Source organism: Otolemur garnettii, unplaced genomic scaffold (assembly GCF_000181295.1).
Source record: "Otolemur garnettii isolate 467f Iridium unplaced genomic scaffold, OtoGar3 scaffold00020, whole genome shotgun sequence".
Taxonomy (NCBI): Eukaryota; Metazoa; Chordata; class Mammalia; order Primates; family Galagidae; genus Otolemur; species Otolemur garnettii.
The window spans coordinates 3974901-3990712 of record NW_003852415.1 but is presented as its reverse complement, the minus strand read 5'-3'; the positions used below and the strand labels follow the sequence as shown (position 1 = coordinate 3990712).

Here is a 15812-nt window from a genome sequence, read left to right as displayed (position 1 = left end):
TCATGTTAGTTCTCACTGCCTCCAACCTTTGTTTTCTTTTTTTGTTGGGGTTTCATTGAGGGCACAAAGAATTAGGTTACACTAATTTTTGTTAGATAAAGTCCCTCTTATACTTGTGACCCGCCCCCAAGAGGTGTGCCATACACCATGACCTCCCATCCCCCTCCCACTTCCCCTCTACCGGCTCCCTCATTTCCCTATCCCCCCCTCTTATATTAGCTCATCTGCTTCACATTAGAATTGAGTACATTGGAGTTTTGCTTCTCCATTCTTGTGATGCTTTACTAAGAAGAATGTGTTCCACCTCCATCCAGGTTAGTACAAAAGGTGTAAAGTCTCCATCTTTTTTTAGTGGTTGAATAGTATTCCATATACATATACAACAGCTTGTTAATCCATTACTGGGTTGGTGGGCATTTAGGTTGCTTCCACATTTTGGTGATTGTAAATTGAGCTGCGATAAATAGTCTAGTGTGAGTGTCCTTATGATAAAAGGATCTTTTTTTCTTCTGGGTAGATGCCTAGTAATGGGATTTCAGGATCAAATGGGAGGTCTAATTTAAGTTCTTTGAGGATTCTCCATACGCTGCCTACGACCTTAATGAAGTAGATGTTCTGCAGGAAGAGCTGGTACCTTTGTCTTGGAACTGAAAAACACTTGGCTTGGGAGTAAGCAGCTAAAGGAAGATCCAGAGGAAGATGTAGTTACAGGCCCAACTGGTGTCCCAGACCAACAAAGAACCCAGCAGACAGGCAACAACATGTGTGAACTACAAAAGTGCCTGCCCTAACCTTGCAAGCAGAAACACAAACTGGTTGCTATTTCATTTGTACCATCCTGATTGTCCACAGAAAATCTCTGGCATATGCTAAACAAAAACGTACAGGGAAGGGAATTCTAGAAAATGTAGTTCAGCCTACTTTTGACATATTACAAAGCTATAACAACTGAGTCCTCGTTTTTGAAAATGCATAAGTGAAGGATAGTCCTAGAATTCACGTCTGTACAACTTGCATCGGTCATGCTGATCTGAGAGCTTTTGAGCTTTTTCGTTCAGAGCAGGATACACCACTTGTTAACATTAGGATGACCTACCCATTGTTTTGGTGTAAGGAGGTGTTCCTTAGATTTGATGAGAACTTCATGTTCCTCACTTAAAGTGTTGGAGACTTTGCATTTATGTATTTGTTACTTATTTTAGAGACAGGGGTCTTTCTATGTTTCCCAGGCTGACCTTAAGCTCTTAGCTTCCCAAGTAGCTGGAATTTCAGGCATGAGCTACTGTGCTTGGCAAATTTGCTTTTAAAGAGATTGCAAGTGGGTGGCACTTGTAGCTCAAAGGACTAGGGTGCCGGCCCCATATGCCAGAGGTGGTGGGTTCAAACCCAGCCCCAGCCAAAAAAAAAAAAGAGATTGTAATTATGATGTAATAACCTTCCTTTAAGAGGAATTAGAGAAACCAGATTCAAAAGATGACATATTTTATGATTTCATTTATATGAAATATCTGGAATAAGCAGATCCATACGGATAGAAGATTGATGGTTCCAGACCCTAGGGTGGAGAGGGATGGGGAGTAACTGCTTAATGGGTGTGGGGTTTCTTTTCGGTGGTATGGAAATGTTTTAGAACTACATACAGGTGGTTATTGTGCAACACCCCGAATGTACCACTGAATTTTACACTTTAAAATGACTAATTTTATGTTAACTATATTTCACCTCAAAATTTTATTGATTTCTTTGAACATAACAAGAATGGGTTGGAAAAATAAATAGTGCTAAGATCTATATGATGTTTCAGTAACATCACTAGAACATCACTGTTCTGTAACAACACTAGAAGTCGGGAATCTTGAGTTGGGAAGGTCCCATACTACCCTGCTGTATGTAGTACCCCTATAAGTAGTGCAAGGTACTTATGTCCTCATGTGCAGATCAGGAAAACCTCTAAGTGGGGCTTGCCCCTTTAAGACTCAGAGACTGAAGTAATCTGGTAGCTAAGGAGTCATAATGGCAAGTTTCTTGGGTAATTCTTAGAAATTTAGTCCTTCCCTTCTAGGACCAGAAGTATGGAGGAGTAGGGCCGATCTTCTCTGTTTGGTGATAGATGTATGTAGATGAGTTTATATGTCTCTGGGTTTATTTTGTAAAATCTAGATATCCCTGCCTGAGACAGGGACCAGTGATACTTAGTCTGGGCTTTTTTTTTTTGAGACAAAAGTCTCACTATGTTGCCCTCGGTAGAGTGCTGTGGTGTTACAGCTCAACAGCAACCTCAAACTCTTAGGCTTAAGTGATTCTGTTGCTTCAGCTTCCCAAGTAGCTGGGACTACAGGTACCCACCACAACACCCGGCTATTTTTTTCTTGCAGTTGTCATTGTTGCTTAGCTGGCCTGGGCTGGGTTCGAACGTACCAGCCTTGGTGTATGTGGCAGGCTCCATAACCACTGTGCTCTGGGCGCTGAGCCAGTCTGGGCTTTTTTCTATCCTGTGGGAAACAGAGTTTACTGAAAGGGAAGAATTAAAAAAAAATTTTTTTTGAACACATAGTCCTAAGTGTTCAGACCTACTTCCAAAACCTTGGAGGGAATGAAAGGGAGAAGGATCTGGCCTATGAACACTTCATCTGTTGCTCATGTAAATTCATCTGCTGAAAAATGTGCCTGCAGCCTATGTGGAGAATCGTGACTTTGGGTTTCTGTTCAGATTGTTCATGAATCCTGGATCCATGGGCTGTCAGTGATTAGGAATCCTCAAGGCGCCCCTCCCCCCCGCCCCCCGCCACACACACGCAGAAGTGAACAAGTTCAGAATCTGGGAGGAAAGAGGAAGAGAAAAGAGGTGCTGAAGTTCATCATCAAGGGCATTAGTGACACACCACCACACACATGCCCTTTATCTCTTTCAATGATAGGGAGCCAAACTGATTAGTATCTGTCACTGCAGGAGATGGTGGCTTGGAAATGGACCTGCTAGAGGACCTTGAGTCCCTGCAGTTTGAGTATGGGATGCGACAGGAAGATAGGATCTTGGTGTATTTGCTGGGCCGTTCTCGGGGACTGATGATCAACGCCTGTGCCCATGCAATCTTCTTCTGCAAAGTAGTACGTAATTTGAGGTAAGCTAGGTCTGCAAGTTGAGCAAGACAAAAATCTCACTGCTGAGAATTTAAGTGACTTAAACTTTTTATATTTGAGAATAAATTTACCAGGGGGATTGTCCTTTTTCACCTAGAGTTAGTCACTCCTGGTCTGAAAGGAGCAAGAAAATCCATACCAGGGCCTCCTGGCTATGGTTATATAAGCATGAATCTGTACATAGATTGGTTAAATGATCGTTCATCTGTTTATTCACTCATCATCATCACCAGCTTGTCTTCCACAGCTGCTAATGACTAGCCATTCCTTGTCTATTGGCAAGGAATGCAAATGGGGTCAGTATTTTTCTTTGAGGCAGAACTAATAGTGAAATGCTTCCTCACTGGAAAGCTACATGGGACTTCTCCGTCCCTATAGCCAGATGACTTGCTTGAAATCCAGAATATTTATTTGCAGAGAAGCTCAGTCCAGTCCTGGTTTCTGCTGTCTTTCTACAAAGTAGCTGCAGACACCTAAATAAGAAATGTATGTGGCTCAGTGCCTGTGGCTCAAGCGGCTAAGGCGCCAGCCACATACACCTGAGCTGGCGGGTTCAAATCCAGCCGGGGCCCACCAAACAACAATGATAGCTGCAATGAAAAAATAGCTGGGGCTCAGCGCCCGTACCTCAGTGTTAGGGCACTAGCCACATGCACTGGGACCAGTGGGTTCTAACCCAGACTGGGGCTGCTAAACAAACAACAGCAACAAAATAGTCAGGTATTGTGGCAGGCGCCTGTAGTCCCAACTACTTGGGAGGCTGAGACAAGAGAATCGCTTGAGCCCAAGAGTTTGCAATTGCTGTGAGCTATGATGCTACAGCACTCTACAGAGGGCAAAAAAATGAGTCTGTCTCAAAAAAAAAAAAGAAAGAAAGAAAGAAAAAGAAAAAATAGCCGGGCGTTGTGGCAGGTGCCTATAGTCCCAGCTGAGTGGGAGGCAGAGGCAGGAGAATCCCTTGAGCCCAGGAGTTGGAGGTTGCTGTGAGCTGTGATGCTACGACATTTTACTGAGGGTAACAGCTTGAGGCTCTGTCTCAAAAAAATAAAGAAAATATATGTTAGCCAGGTACTTAGAATTAGGGTCCTGGATTCTGTAATTCCAGGTTACTCTGGGAGTATCCATCACATCCTCCTCCTACTTCTTATTTTGCTTTTCTCTGAAGTTAGGTTAATTTCTGCATAAGAGGACCAGATCTGAATTGAATGTGTTTAACAGGTATAGCATATATCCAAAGAGGCAGGCTATCTCAGTAAGTTTACTGATTGGCTTACTGATAGGGATGCATAAACCCTATTGGTTGTACTCAAGATTAGAAAAAAAAAAAAAGCGTGAAATTTACAGGAGGCATTTCATATTTGGAAAGACCAGCCACTAAGAGAAAATGTTATTTAAACCAGGAGCGGAACCTTAAATAGAATGTGTTTTGTGATGCTTATATGGAAAATCCAGAGCTTTAAAACTCTAATTTTTACAGAAATACAAAACAAATGTTTGTCCTATAACAACAAAATGAATGCTTTGTGTATTCAGAGGTCTGACTTTGTTAATCTTGGGCTAAGAAAACACATCCAGAACCAACAGTAAATGAACCTCTGGAAAGAGTTGTCTCAAATCCCTCATCTCAGTTTCTCAGGTCTGTTTTATTTTATAAACTATTTAATTTTATAAATCATAACATTATTTAAAAACTAAGCTATCTGGTTTCTCAGATCTGTACAGACTGAAATAGCAAACTAGAAAGAGTATAGGTATATGGTAGCAGAGCAGTGCAGAAGCAATGAAAATTGATAGCTGTCTCAGAGTGATATCAGCAAGATGGAAGAACAGGAAGCTACAGATCTTGTAACTCCAGAGACAATAACTTCTCAACAATATATAGTCCAAAAAGCATTTATGAGAACTTTAGAAACCAGCTAAGAAGTTATAGTACTCTGCTCGGCGCCTGTGGCTCAAGTGGCTAAGGCACCAGCGACATACACCTGAGCTGGCGGGTTTGAATCCAGCCCCGGCCCACCAAACAACAGTGATGGCTGCAACCAAAAAACAGCCGTGCATTGTGGTGGGGAGGTAGAGGCAGGAGAATCTCTTGAGCCCAGGAATTGGAGGTTGCTGTGAGCTGTGATGCCATAGCACTCTACTCAGGGTGACAGCTTGAGGCTCTGTCTCAAAAAAAAAGAAGTTATATTACCCCAGGCAAGTACAAAGCCAAGAATAACTGCTTTGAAAGAGGTAAGAAAAAAATTGCACTTAAGATAGCCCTTCTCAAGTCAGCACAATTCCGTGTAATTAGGAGGAAATGCCTAATTTATGGCTTCTCCCCTGGAGAAACAGAAAAAAGTAGAAAGTATGTCCAACATTCTAGCTTTTCAGGGGCTTTCTGAGGGATTGGTTTTTGTCTCACATTGCTTGGGACAGGGAACCACCATATTTTGGATGAGAACAAAGAAAGTTCAGTAGCTTGTTGCAGCACGGAGAACCTGAAGTAATGCAGACACCAGAGAGAGCAAGAGGTTACGAGTCCTTGCAGAAGAAACAGGCAAACCACTCTAATTAGAAAAATACAAAGCCAGGTCCAGAGAAAACATTCTCAGAAAAAATTTGAAAAGACACCAGGGCTCGGGTCCTATAGCTCAACTGGCTAAGGTGCCAGCCATGTACACCTAAGGTGGCGGGTTCGAATCCCCAGCCCGGACCCGCCAAACAACAATGACGGCTGCAACCAAAAAATAGCCAGGTGTTGTGGCGGGCACCTGTGGTCCCAGCTACTTGGGAGGCAGAGGCAGGAGACTCGCTTGAGCCCAGGAGTTGGAGGTTGCTGTGAGCTGTAATGCCACGGCACTCTACCCAGGGGGACAGCTTGAGGCTCTGTCTCAAAAAAAAAAAAACAAAAAAACGAAAAGTCACCAGAATCTCTGGCTGAGCTGATTGCTAAGGGTCTTCCCCTGTATGAAGCCAGTCTATAAAGATTGGGAGATGTGGTGACTTTTTTCAAATGCCCAAGTTCCAACAAGAGATAACAAGGCATATGATGAAACAACAAAATATGGCCCAATCACAGGAACAAATGAAATCTCTGGAAACCAACCCTAAAGAAACAGAGATATATGAGTTACCTAATAAAGAATCCAAAATAATTTTAGACTCAGTGAGTTATAAGAGAACATGAATAAATAGCTAAATGAAATCAGTAATATAATACATAAACAAAAGAGAATATCAACAAAGAGAAACTGTAAAAAAGAACCAAACAAATTCCATGACTGAGGAACATAATAACTGAATTGAAAAAAATTCACTACAGCAGTTAAACATCAGACTTGATTAAGCAAAAGCAAAAGCCAGTGAACTGGAAGATGGGTGACTTGAAATTATCAAGTCAGAGAGCAAAAAGAGGAATAAAGGCCAGGCACAATGACTCATGCCTGTAATCCTAGCATTCTGGGAAGCAAAGGCAGGGATTATCACTTGAAGTCAGTAGTTTGAGACAAGTCTGGACAAGAATGAGAACCTGTTTCTACAAAAAAATAGAAAAGTCATCTGGGCATAGTAGTGTGAGCCTATAGTCCCAGATACTTTGCAGGCTAAAGCAGGAGAATTACTTGAGCCCAGGAGTTGGAGCTATGGTGATGCCACTGCACGCTAGCTGGGTTGACAGACTTTGTCTCAAAAATGAAAATAAAGGAAAAAAGAATAAAGAAGGTGAAGAAGTCTAAGGGACTTAGGGGATACCATGAAGTGGGCCAATATAGACATTATGGGACTCTCAGAAGAAGAAGAGAAGGAAAGATACAGACAGCTTATTTGAAGAAATAAAGGCCCTAAACGTCCCAATCTGAGGAAGGAAATGAACATCCAAATTCAAGAAACTGAAAGAACACTAACTTGGATGAACCTAAAGAGCACCATACAGAGACACGTTATGATCAAACCATCCAAAGTCAAAGATAGCTGCAAGTTTGTGTGGGGCCACCAACACGGGTCTCTATTCTGCAGATGGGGTTTGTTAAAGTTGTCAAAAATAAGACCTACCCTTCCAAATAAGTCCTGTGGAGTATGCCATCTATGGGAAATCCCTGGGCAAATGTTAACATTTTGTATACCCTAAAGGACTCATTTCTGCCAACTAACTTGCCTAATCTGTAATGGCATTTTTGAGTGTTTTTCTCTTTTTCTGTATGTGGGTGTTTTTTATCTGCATTTATTAGTATTCTAATAAATACATTTCAATTTGAAAAAAAAAGGAGACCTACTTTAAGAGATACTAAATGAAAGTTAGAAGACAACGAGAGGGTAAAACTGATTACTATGCTTAGAAATGCTTGGTGATACAGGATGAAAATAGATACAACACACCCAAATACAGAATGATAGTTCGTGTGAATAACAGAGACATCATTTGTCAGATTGCTTCTACCTGTATAGAAGGGAATGTGATAGTCTGCACAGCTTATGCACATGAACTACCAAAATACGGTGTGAAGGTTGGCCTGACAAATAATGCTGCAGCATGTTGTACTGGCCTGCTGCTCGCCCACAGGCTTCTGGATAGGTTTGGCAAGTTCTAGGAAGGCCAAGTGGAGGTGATTGGCAATGAATACAATGTGGAAAGCATCGGTGGCCAGCATGGTGCTTTATCATGTATTTGTTTGCAGGCCTTGCTAGGACTACCACTGGCAATAAAGAAAGGAGCTGTGGATGGCAGCTTGTCTATCCCTCACAGTACCAAATGATTCCCTGGTTATGATTCTGAAAGCAAGGAATTTAATGCCGAAGTACATTGGAAACATATAATGAGGCAGAAAGTTGCAGATTATATGCATTACCTAATGGAAGAAGATGAAGATTCTTACAAAAAGCCGTTCTCTCAATATAAAGAACGTCACTCCAGACATGATGGAGATGTAAAAGAAAGCTCATGCTTCTATACAAGATACCCAATCTATGAGAAGAAGCCCAAGAAAGAAGTTAAAAAGAAGGGATGGAACCATCCCAAAATGGGCCTTGCCCAGAAGAAAGATCAGGCAAGCTTCCATAGAACACAGGAGCGAGTTGCTGAAAGCTAAACCAAACAGCAATTTTATATGAGGGTTTTCAGATTAAAAACAATAAATTTATTCATTAAGCAAAAAAAAAAAGTCAAAGATAAAGAACAGCAAGAAAGCAACAAGAAAAATGCAGTTTGTCACACACAAAGGAGTTTCCATTAGATTATGTGGGTATATCAGCAGTATCATTGTAGGGCAGAAGGCAGGCTTGATATAACCAAAGTCCTGAAAGAAAAAAAACCCATAAGATTACTGTATCTGGTAAAACAGTCCTTCAAAAATCAAGGAGATGCTTGAGGCCAGGAGTTCTAGGCTATAATAAGCTATGACTGTGCCACTGCACTCTAACCTGGGCAACAGAGCAAGACCTTGTTTCTAATGAAAATTTAAAAATCAAGGACAAGTGAAGACCTTTCCACACAAACAAAAGCTGAAAGAGTGCATCACCACTGGACTTGCGTTACAAGAAATGCTAACAGGAGTCCTTAAGTGATAGGAACAGATGCTAGACAGAAACATGAAAGTATACAAAAGTACTAATATATAGCCTTTGGTTAAGGTGAATACACATAGTACTGTGATATTGTAATGGGTGGTGCATAAATAATTTTTTTTTTTTTTGGCTGGGGCCGGGTTTGGACTCACCAACTCCAGTATATGGGGCTGGCACGCTACTCCTTGAACCACAGGTGCCGCCCCAGACAGAGTCCCACTTTATCACTCTCGGTAGAGTGCCGTGGCATCACACAGCTCACAGCAACCTCCAACTCCTGGGCTTAGGCAATTCTCTTGCCTCAGCCTCCCAAGTAGCTAGGACTACAGGCGCCTGCCACAATGCCCAGCTTTTTGTTGCAGTTTGGCCGAGGCTGTGTTTGAACCCTCCACCCTCAGTATATGGGGCCGGCGCCCTACCCTCTGAGCCACAGGTGCAATTCAGATATAGGATTTAAAAGATAAAGGTTTAAAAAGTAACTCTTACTATAAAACTATGTAAATGGATACAAAATACAAAAGATATAATTTGTAGGATCAGTAATGAAAAATGGGGGGAGGGATAAAAGAAGTACAGTTTTTGCATGTGATAAGAGTTAAACTGTTATCAGCTTAAAATAGGTTGTTATCCTTCCAGCTGGAGATACCATCTTCCAGTAATTCACCAAAATGACAAACACAAAGGGAAAGAGGAGAGGCACCTGATACATGTTCTCTAGGCCTTTTAGAAGACGTGGTTGTTCCTTTGGCCACATCCATGTGAATCTACAAGATAGGGGTAGGGCACTGGCCCCATATACCAAGGGTGGCAGGTTCAAACCTGGCACCCACCAAACTGCAACAAAAAAATAGCCGGGCGTTGCAGCCAGCTCCTGTAGTGCCAGCTGCTCAGGAGGCTGAGGCAAGAGAATCGCCTAAGCCCAGGAGTTGGAGGTTGCTGTGAGCTGTGTGACGCCACGGCACTCTACTGAGGGAGATAAAGTGAGACTCCGTCTCTACAAAAAAAAAAAGAAAAGACGAAAGAATGAATGGAAGGTGATAGTGTAGACATCAAGGGAATGAGGACTGTTCAGAAGGGCATGCCCCACACGTGTGACCATGGCAAAAAGTGGCAGAGTCTATAATGTTCCCCAGCATGCTGCTGGCATTATTGAAAACAAACAAGGGCAAGATACTTGCCAAGAGGATTAATGTCAGTATGGAGCATATTAAGCACTCTAAGAGCTAAGACAGCTTTCTAAAATGTGTGAAGAAAAATGATCAGAAAGAGAAGGCAGCCAAAGAGAAAGGTTCCTGGGTTCAACTAAAATGCCAGCTGCTCCACCCAGAGAAGCACACTTTGTGAGAACCAACGGAGAGGAGCCTGAGTTCCTGGAACCCATTCCCTATGAATTCATGGTGTACAGCATAGCACACAGGAGCACCAAGAGAACCAGGTGAGCAGGAGCATTAAGTGCTGGAACCTATTCCCCATGAATTCATGGCATAATAGGTATTAAAAAATAAAAGACTACTGAGGTCAAGCACAGTGGTTCATGCCTTTAATCCCAGCACTTGGGAGGCCGAGGCAGGTAGATTGCCTGAGCTCAAGAGTTCAAGACCTCCTTTTGGCTCGCTGAGCACCATCATGGCAGTAGGCAAGAACAAGTGCCTTACAAAAGGCAGCAAAAAGGGAGCCAAGAAGAAAGTGGTTGATCCATTTTCTAAGAAAGATTGGTATGATGTGAAGGCACCTGCTATGTTCAATATAAGAAATATTGGGAAAACACTAGTCACCAGGACTCAAGGAACCAAAATTGCATCTGATGGCCTCAAAGGTCGTGTGTTTGAAGTGAGTCTTGCTGATCTCCAGAATGATGAAGTTGCATTTAGAAAATTCAAGCTGATTACTGAAGATGTTCAGGGCAAAAACTGCCTGACTAACTTCCATGGCATGGATCTTACCCATAACAAAATGTGTTCTATGGTTAAAAAATGGCAGACTATGATTGAAGCTCATGTTGATGTTAAGACTACCGATGATTATTTGCTTTGTCTGTTCTGTGTTGGTTTTACTAAAAAACGCAACAATCAGATACAGAAGACCTCTTATGCCCAGCACCAACAGGTTCGCCAAATCTGGAAGAAAATGATGGAAATCATGAGCAGAGAGGTGCAGACAAATGACTTGAAAGAAGTTGTCAATAAATTGATTCCAGATAGCATTGGAAAAGACATAGAAAAGGCATGCCAATCTATTTATCCTCTCCATGATGTCTTCGTTAGAAAAGTAAAAATGCTGAAGAAACCCAAGTTTGAGTTGGGAAAACTCATGGAGCTTCATAGTGAAGGTCGTAGTTCTGGAAAAGCTACTGGGGACGAGACAGGTGCTAAAGTTGAGCGAGCTGATGGATATGAACCACCAGTCCAAGAATCTGTCTAAAATTTAGGCTTTTAATAATGACAAATAAAGAATCCTATTTGTGATTTAAAAAAAGAAAAAAAGTTCAAGACCAGCTCTGAGCTAGAGTGAGACCTCATCTCTAAAAATAGCCAGGCATTGTGGTGGGTGCATGTAGTCCTAGCTACATGGGAGGCTGAGGCAAAAGAATTGCTTGAGCCCAAGAGTTTGAGGTGGTTGTGAGCTAAGATGCCATAGCACTCTACTGAGGGTGACCAAGTGAGACTCTGCCTCAAAAAAATAAATAAATAAATAAAAGACTACTGTAAAAAATATGAATATAAATAAAATAAATAGTTTGCTATAAGATAAAAATCTTACTAAATCTTAAGTAATTTCCTATGGTAACCACAAAGAAAATACCAATCAAAGATACATAAAAGAAAATGAGGGATCAAGACATGTCATTACAAAAAAAATCCAAAGGAAGGTAGCAAAAGAGGAAGAGAGGAACAAAATGACTACAAGAGATATAGAAAACAACAAAATGGCAATGTTAAGTCCTGACTTATCAGTAATTACTTTAAATGTAAATAGATTAAAATGTAAAACTTCTCAATCAAAAGACACAGAGTGGCTGAATGGATTGAAAAAAAAGATCCAACCTATATGCTACCTACATGTGACTCACTGTAGATACAAGGACACACATAGACTGAAAGTGAAAGGACAGAAAAGGTATTCCATGCAAATGGTAAAATGGTGCAAATGTCTTGGTGACTTTGTCTTTGAATTCATTAACTTCTGGAGACAACTTTAGATCTACTCTTTGAATTTCAATTTCTAACCTTTCTTCCATTCTATTCTCTTATTTGCTATCCATATTCTGAATTAGTTTTCTGATATTTCAGCCATTTGTCTATGCATGGCCTCTTCAGTTATACTCTGATCTACTCTGCTTATTCATGTTGCCAGAATAGAACTGGTATGGTGAGATTGAACTGGGGCTCCCAGGTAATAGAGACAATCGGTCCCTTACCAAAGCACTAGGTTTTGTAATTGTGGCTTATCCCCTACATCCTTACAAAGGCCCCTTTCAGAGTTTTGGCTGGAGACTCTGAGGACCTACTTGGTGAGATAGTGCAAGCTAGCTCTGTTAAGATATCAGCCAACCTCTACCCTATCCTAAGAAACCACGGTATTAGGTTTAAATCTCAGCTGTGGCGCTCCGCCCCCACCCTTCAGTTCTTTTCTGCTACAGAAAGGTCAACCTGTTTGTTTCTCCATTGTGGAGACCCATCCTCCACAATGCCCAGCACAATGCTCTACCACCAAAGTAAACTCACTCAGAAATTTTTGAACAAAACCCAACTTCCTCAACTGATTTTTGGCAGAATAGATAAAAATATACACTGGAGAAAAGAATCCCTGTTCAATAAATTGTGCTGGGAGAACAGGATCCACACCTCTCACAACTCAAAAATTAAATCATGATGAATAAAAGACTTAATCTTAAGGCAAGAAACTGTTAAGAATCCTAGAAGAGGGTGGCACCTGTGGCTCAAAGGAGTAGGGCGCCAGCCCCATATGCCAGAGATGATGGGTTCAAACCCAGCCACGGCCACAAACTGCAAAAATAAATAAATTAATTAATTTTTAAAAATCCTAGAAGAAAATGCTGCAAAAACTCTTGATATTGGCCTCACCAAAGAAAGCAAAAGACACAATCAAAAGAGCAAATAAACAACTCACAGAATGGGAGAAAATATTTGCATGCCATACATCTGATAAAGGACTGATAACCAGAATCTACAAAGAACCCAAGCAAATCAGTAAAAACAACCAAACAACTACATTAAAAATAGGCAAAGAATTGTATGTGAAAACACCACACTGTACCCCAGAATTGCATTAATGTACATAGTTGCCATTCAATAAAAATATAGATATGTATAGGCAAAGACATGAACAGAAACTTCCCAAATGAAGATAGGCTAATGGCCAACAAACTCAAGAAAAAATGCTCACCATCTCTAATCATTAGGGCAATGCAAATCAAAACCACAATGAGATATCACCTAACTCCAACAAGAATGGCTCATATTAATAAGTCCTAAAACAGATGCTGGCATGGATGCAGAGAGAAAGGAACTCTCGTACACTGTTGATAGGACAGCAAACTAGTACAACCTCTAAGGAAAATCATAGAACTTTGAGGTCTACCTCTAAGAACTTAAAGTAGATCTACCTTTTGACCCAGTAATCCCAAAGAAAAAAAAGTCATTTTATAAAAAGGATACCTGCCCCAAAATGTTTATAGCAGCATAATTCACAATTGCAAAGTTATGGAAACAACCCAAGTGCCCATCAATACTTAATCTATATCCGTAGATTAATAAATATGTATACTATAGAGTACTATTCAGCCATAAAATAGCAATCTGGTATCTTTTGTGACATCCTGGATGGAGCTGGAGAACTTTATTCTGAGTGAAGCATCACAGTAATGGAGGACCAAACACATGTATTCAATACCAGATTGGATCTGATTAACACTCAGGTGCACGTACAGAAGTAAATCTCAATGAAATCAGTCTGGGAGAAGGGGGAAGAAGAGATGGGTAAATTCACCCTATTTGGTATGGTGCACACTATCTGGGAGGGGGCAGGCTTATAATCTTTACTCAATTTGCGAAAAAAAACAAATGAAGTATGCAAACAAAACATGTACTCTCTAATCTGAAATTTAAAAAATATATGTATCTTGGGACAGATGAAAATGAAAATAAAACATACCAAAATTTATGGGCTGCAGCAAAAGCAGTACTAACAGCAAAGTTTATAGGGGTAAATACCTCCTTTAAAATAAAATAAAGATCTGGGTGGTGCTTGTGGCTCAAGGAGTAGGGTGCCGGCCCCAGATACTGGAGGTGGCGGGTTCAAACCCAGCCCTGGCCAAAAACTGAAAAAAAAAAAAATAATAATAAATACAAATAAAATAAAGATCTCAAATGAACAACCTAATTTATACTTCAAGGAACTAGAAAAAGGCCAGGTGTGGTGACTCATGCCTTTAATCCTAGCACTCTGGGAGGCCAAGGTGGGTGAATTGCTTGAGCTCAGAAATTCGAGACCAGCTTGTGCAAGAGCAAGATCTGATCTCTACTAAAAATAGAAAAGTTAGCTGGGTGTGTGGCAGGTGCCTATAGTCCCAGCTACTCAGGAGGCTGAGGCAGGAGAATTGTTTGAACCTAGGAATTTGAAGTTGCTGTGAGCTAGGCTGACACCACAGCACTCTAGCTTGAGCAACAATAAAACTCTGTCTCCAAAAAATAAAGAGGAAGAGGAAGGAGGAATAAGAGGAAGAAAAGGAAGAGGAGGAAGGGGAGGAGGAAAAAGAATTAACACTAGTTTTCTCAAACTCTTCCTAAAAATGAAAGAGGAGGAAATACTTGCAAACTCATTTTATGAGGGTAGCATTACCCTGACACCAAAACTAGTCAAAGATACAAGAAAAAAATGCCAATATTCTCAAGAAAGTAATAGCAAATTGAATTCAACAGCACACTAAAAGGATTATTCACCATGACCAAGGGGGATTTATTTCTGGAATGCAAGGATGATTCAAATACAAAATCAATATAATACACCATACTAACAAAAGGAAAGACAGAAATCCCATGATCATTTCAATTGATGCTGAAAAAGCATTTGACAAAATTCAACACCCATTCACAATAAAAACCATAAACCAGTAATAGATGGAAATTGCCTTAATATAATAATGGCCCTATATGAAAATCCCACAGTTAACATCTTACTCCATGGTGAAAAACTGACACTTTTCCTCTAAGTTCAGAAACAAGACAAGGATGCCCAACTTTTACCACTTCTATTCAAGACAGTACTAGAAATCCTAACCAGACCAATTAGGTAAGAAAAAGAAATAAAAGACTTTCAAATTGGAAAGGAAAAAATAAAATGATTTCTGTTCACAGATGAAATAATCTAATATGTAGAAACCCCTAAAAATTCCACAAAAAGCCTGTTAGAACTAGTAATGAATTCAACAAAATTGCAGGATACAAAATCAACATAACAAAAATTAGCCACATACACTATCAATGAACAATCTACAAAGGAAATTGAGGAAACAACCTTATTTATGATAGAATAAAATAGTAATAAATTTAACCAAGGAGAGGAAAAACTTGTATACTATGCTACAAAATACTGCCCGAAGAATTGAAGAATATACAAATAAATGGAAAGACATTCCACATTCATGGATTAGAAGACTTAATTACATTAAAATGTCCATACTACCCAGACTAATGCAATAGATTCAATGCAATTCTTATGAAAATCCCAGGAGCATTTTTTGTAGAAATAAAACAAAATCCAAAAATTCATATGGATCTGGAGGTACCCATAGGTCAGTGGTTAGGGCACTGGCCACATGCTCCAGGGCTGATGGGTTCGAACTCAGTCCAGGCCTGCTAAAGAACAACAGCAAAAAAAAAATATGGATGAAGCTTAATGACATTATGCTAAATAAATAAGCCAATCACAAAAAGAGAAATACAAGGATCAAGATCTGATGACTCATGCCTGTAATGCTAGCACTCTGGAAGGCCAAGGTGGGTGGACTGCCTGAGCTCACAAGTTTAAGACCAGGTTGAGGGCTCAGCGCCTGTGGCTCAAGTGGCTAAGGCGCCAGCCACATACACCTAAGGTAGCGGGTTCGAATC

The 15812-nt window shown here is 40.6% G+C and overlaps 1 protein-coding gene and 2 pseudogenes across 2 annotated transcripts in view; all 3 read left to right on the top strand.

The window, feature by feature from the left end:
* Positions 1 to 2967: 2967 nt before the first annotated feature.
* NOXRED1 (NADP dependent oxidoreductase domain containing 1) overlaps positions 2968 to 15812 on the top strand; it is a 30654-nt gene continuing 17809 nt past the window's right edge. The window contains exon 1 of the mRNA XM_003787065.2: positions 2968 to 3122. Within this exon, the coding sequence (XP_003787113.2) occupies positions 2968 to 3122 (155 nt within the window). The remainder of the gene's footprint in view (positions 3123 to 15812) is intronic.
* LOC105886719 lies at positions 7398 to 8207 on the top strand (annotated as a pseudogene).
* Positions 10287 to 11141, top strand: LOC100961616 (annotated as a pseudogene). Its single transcript, XR_001161144.1, has one exon. The product of XR_001161144.1 is annotated as a 40S ribosomal protein S3a pseudogene (transcript).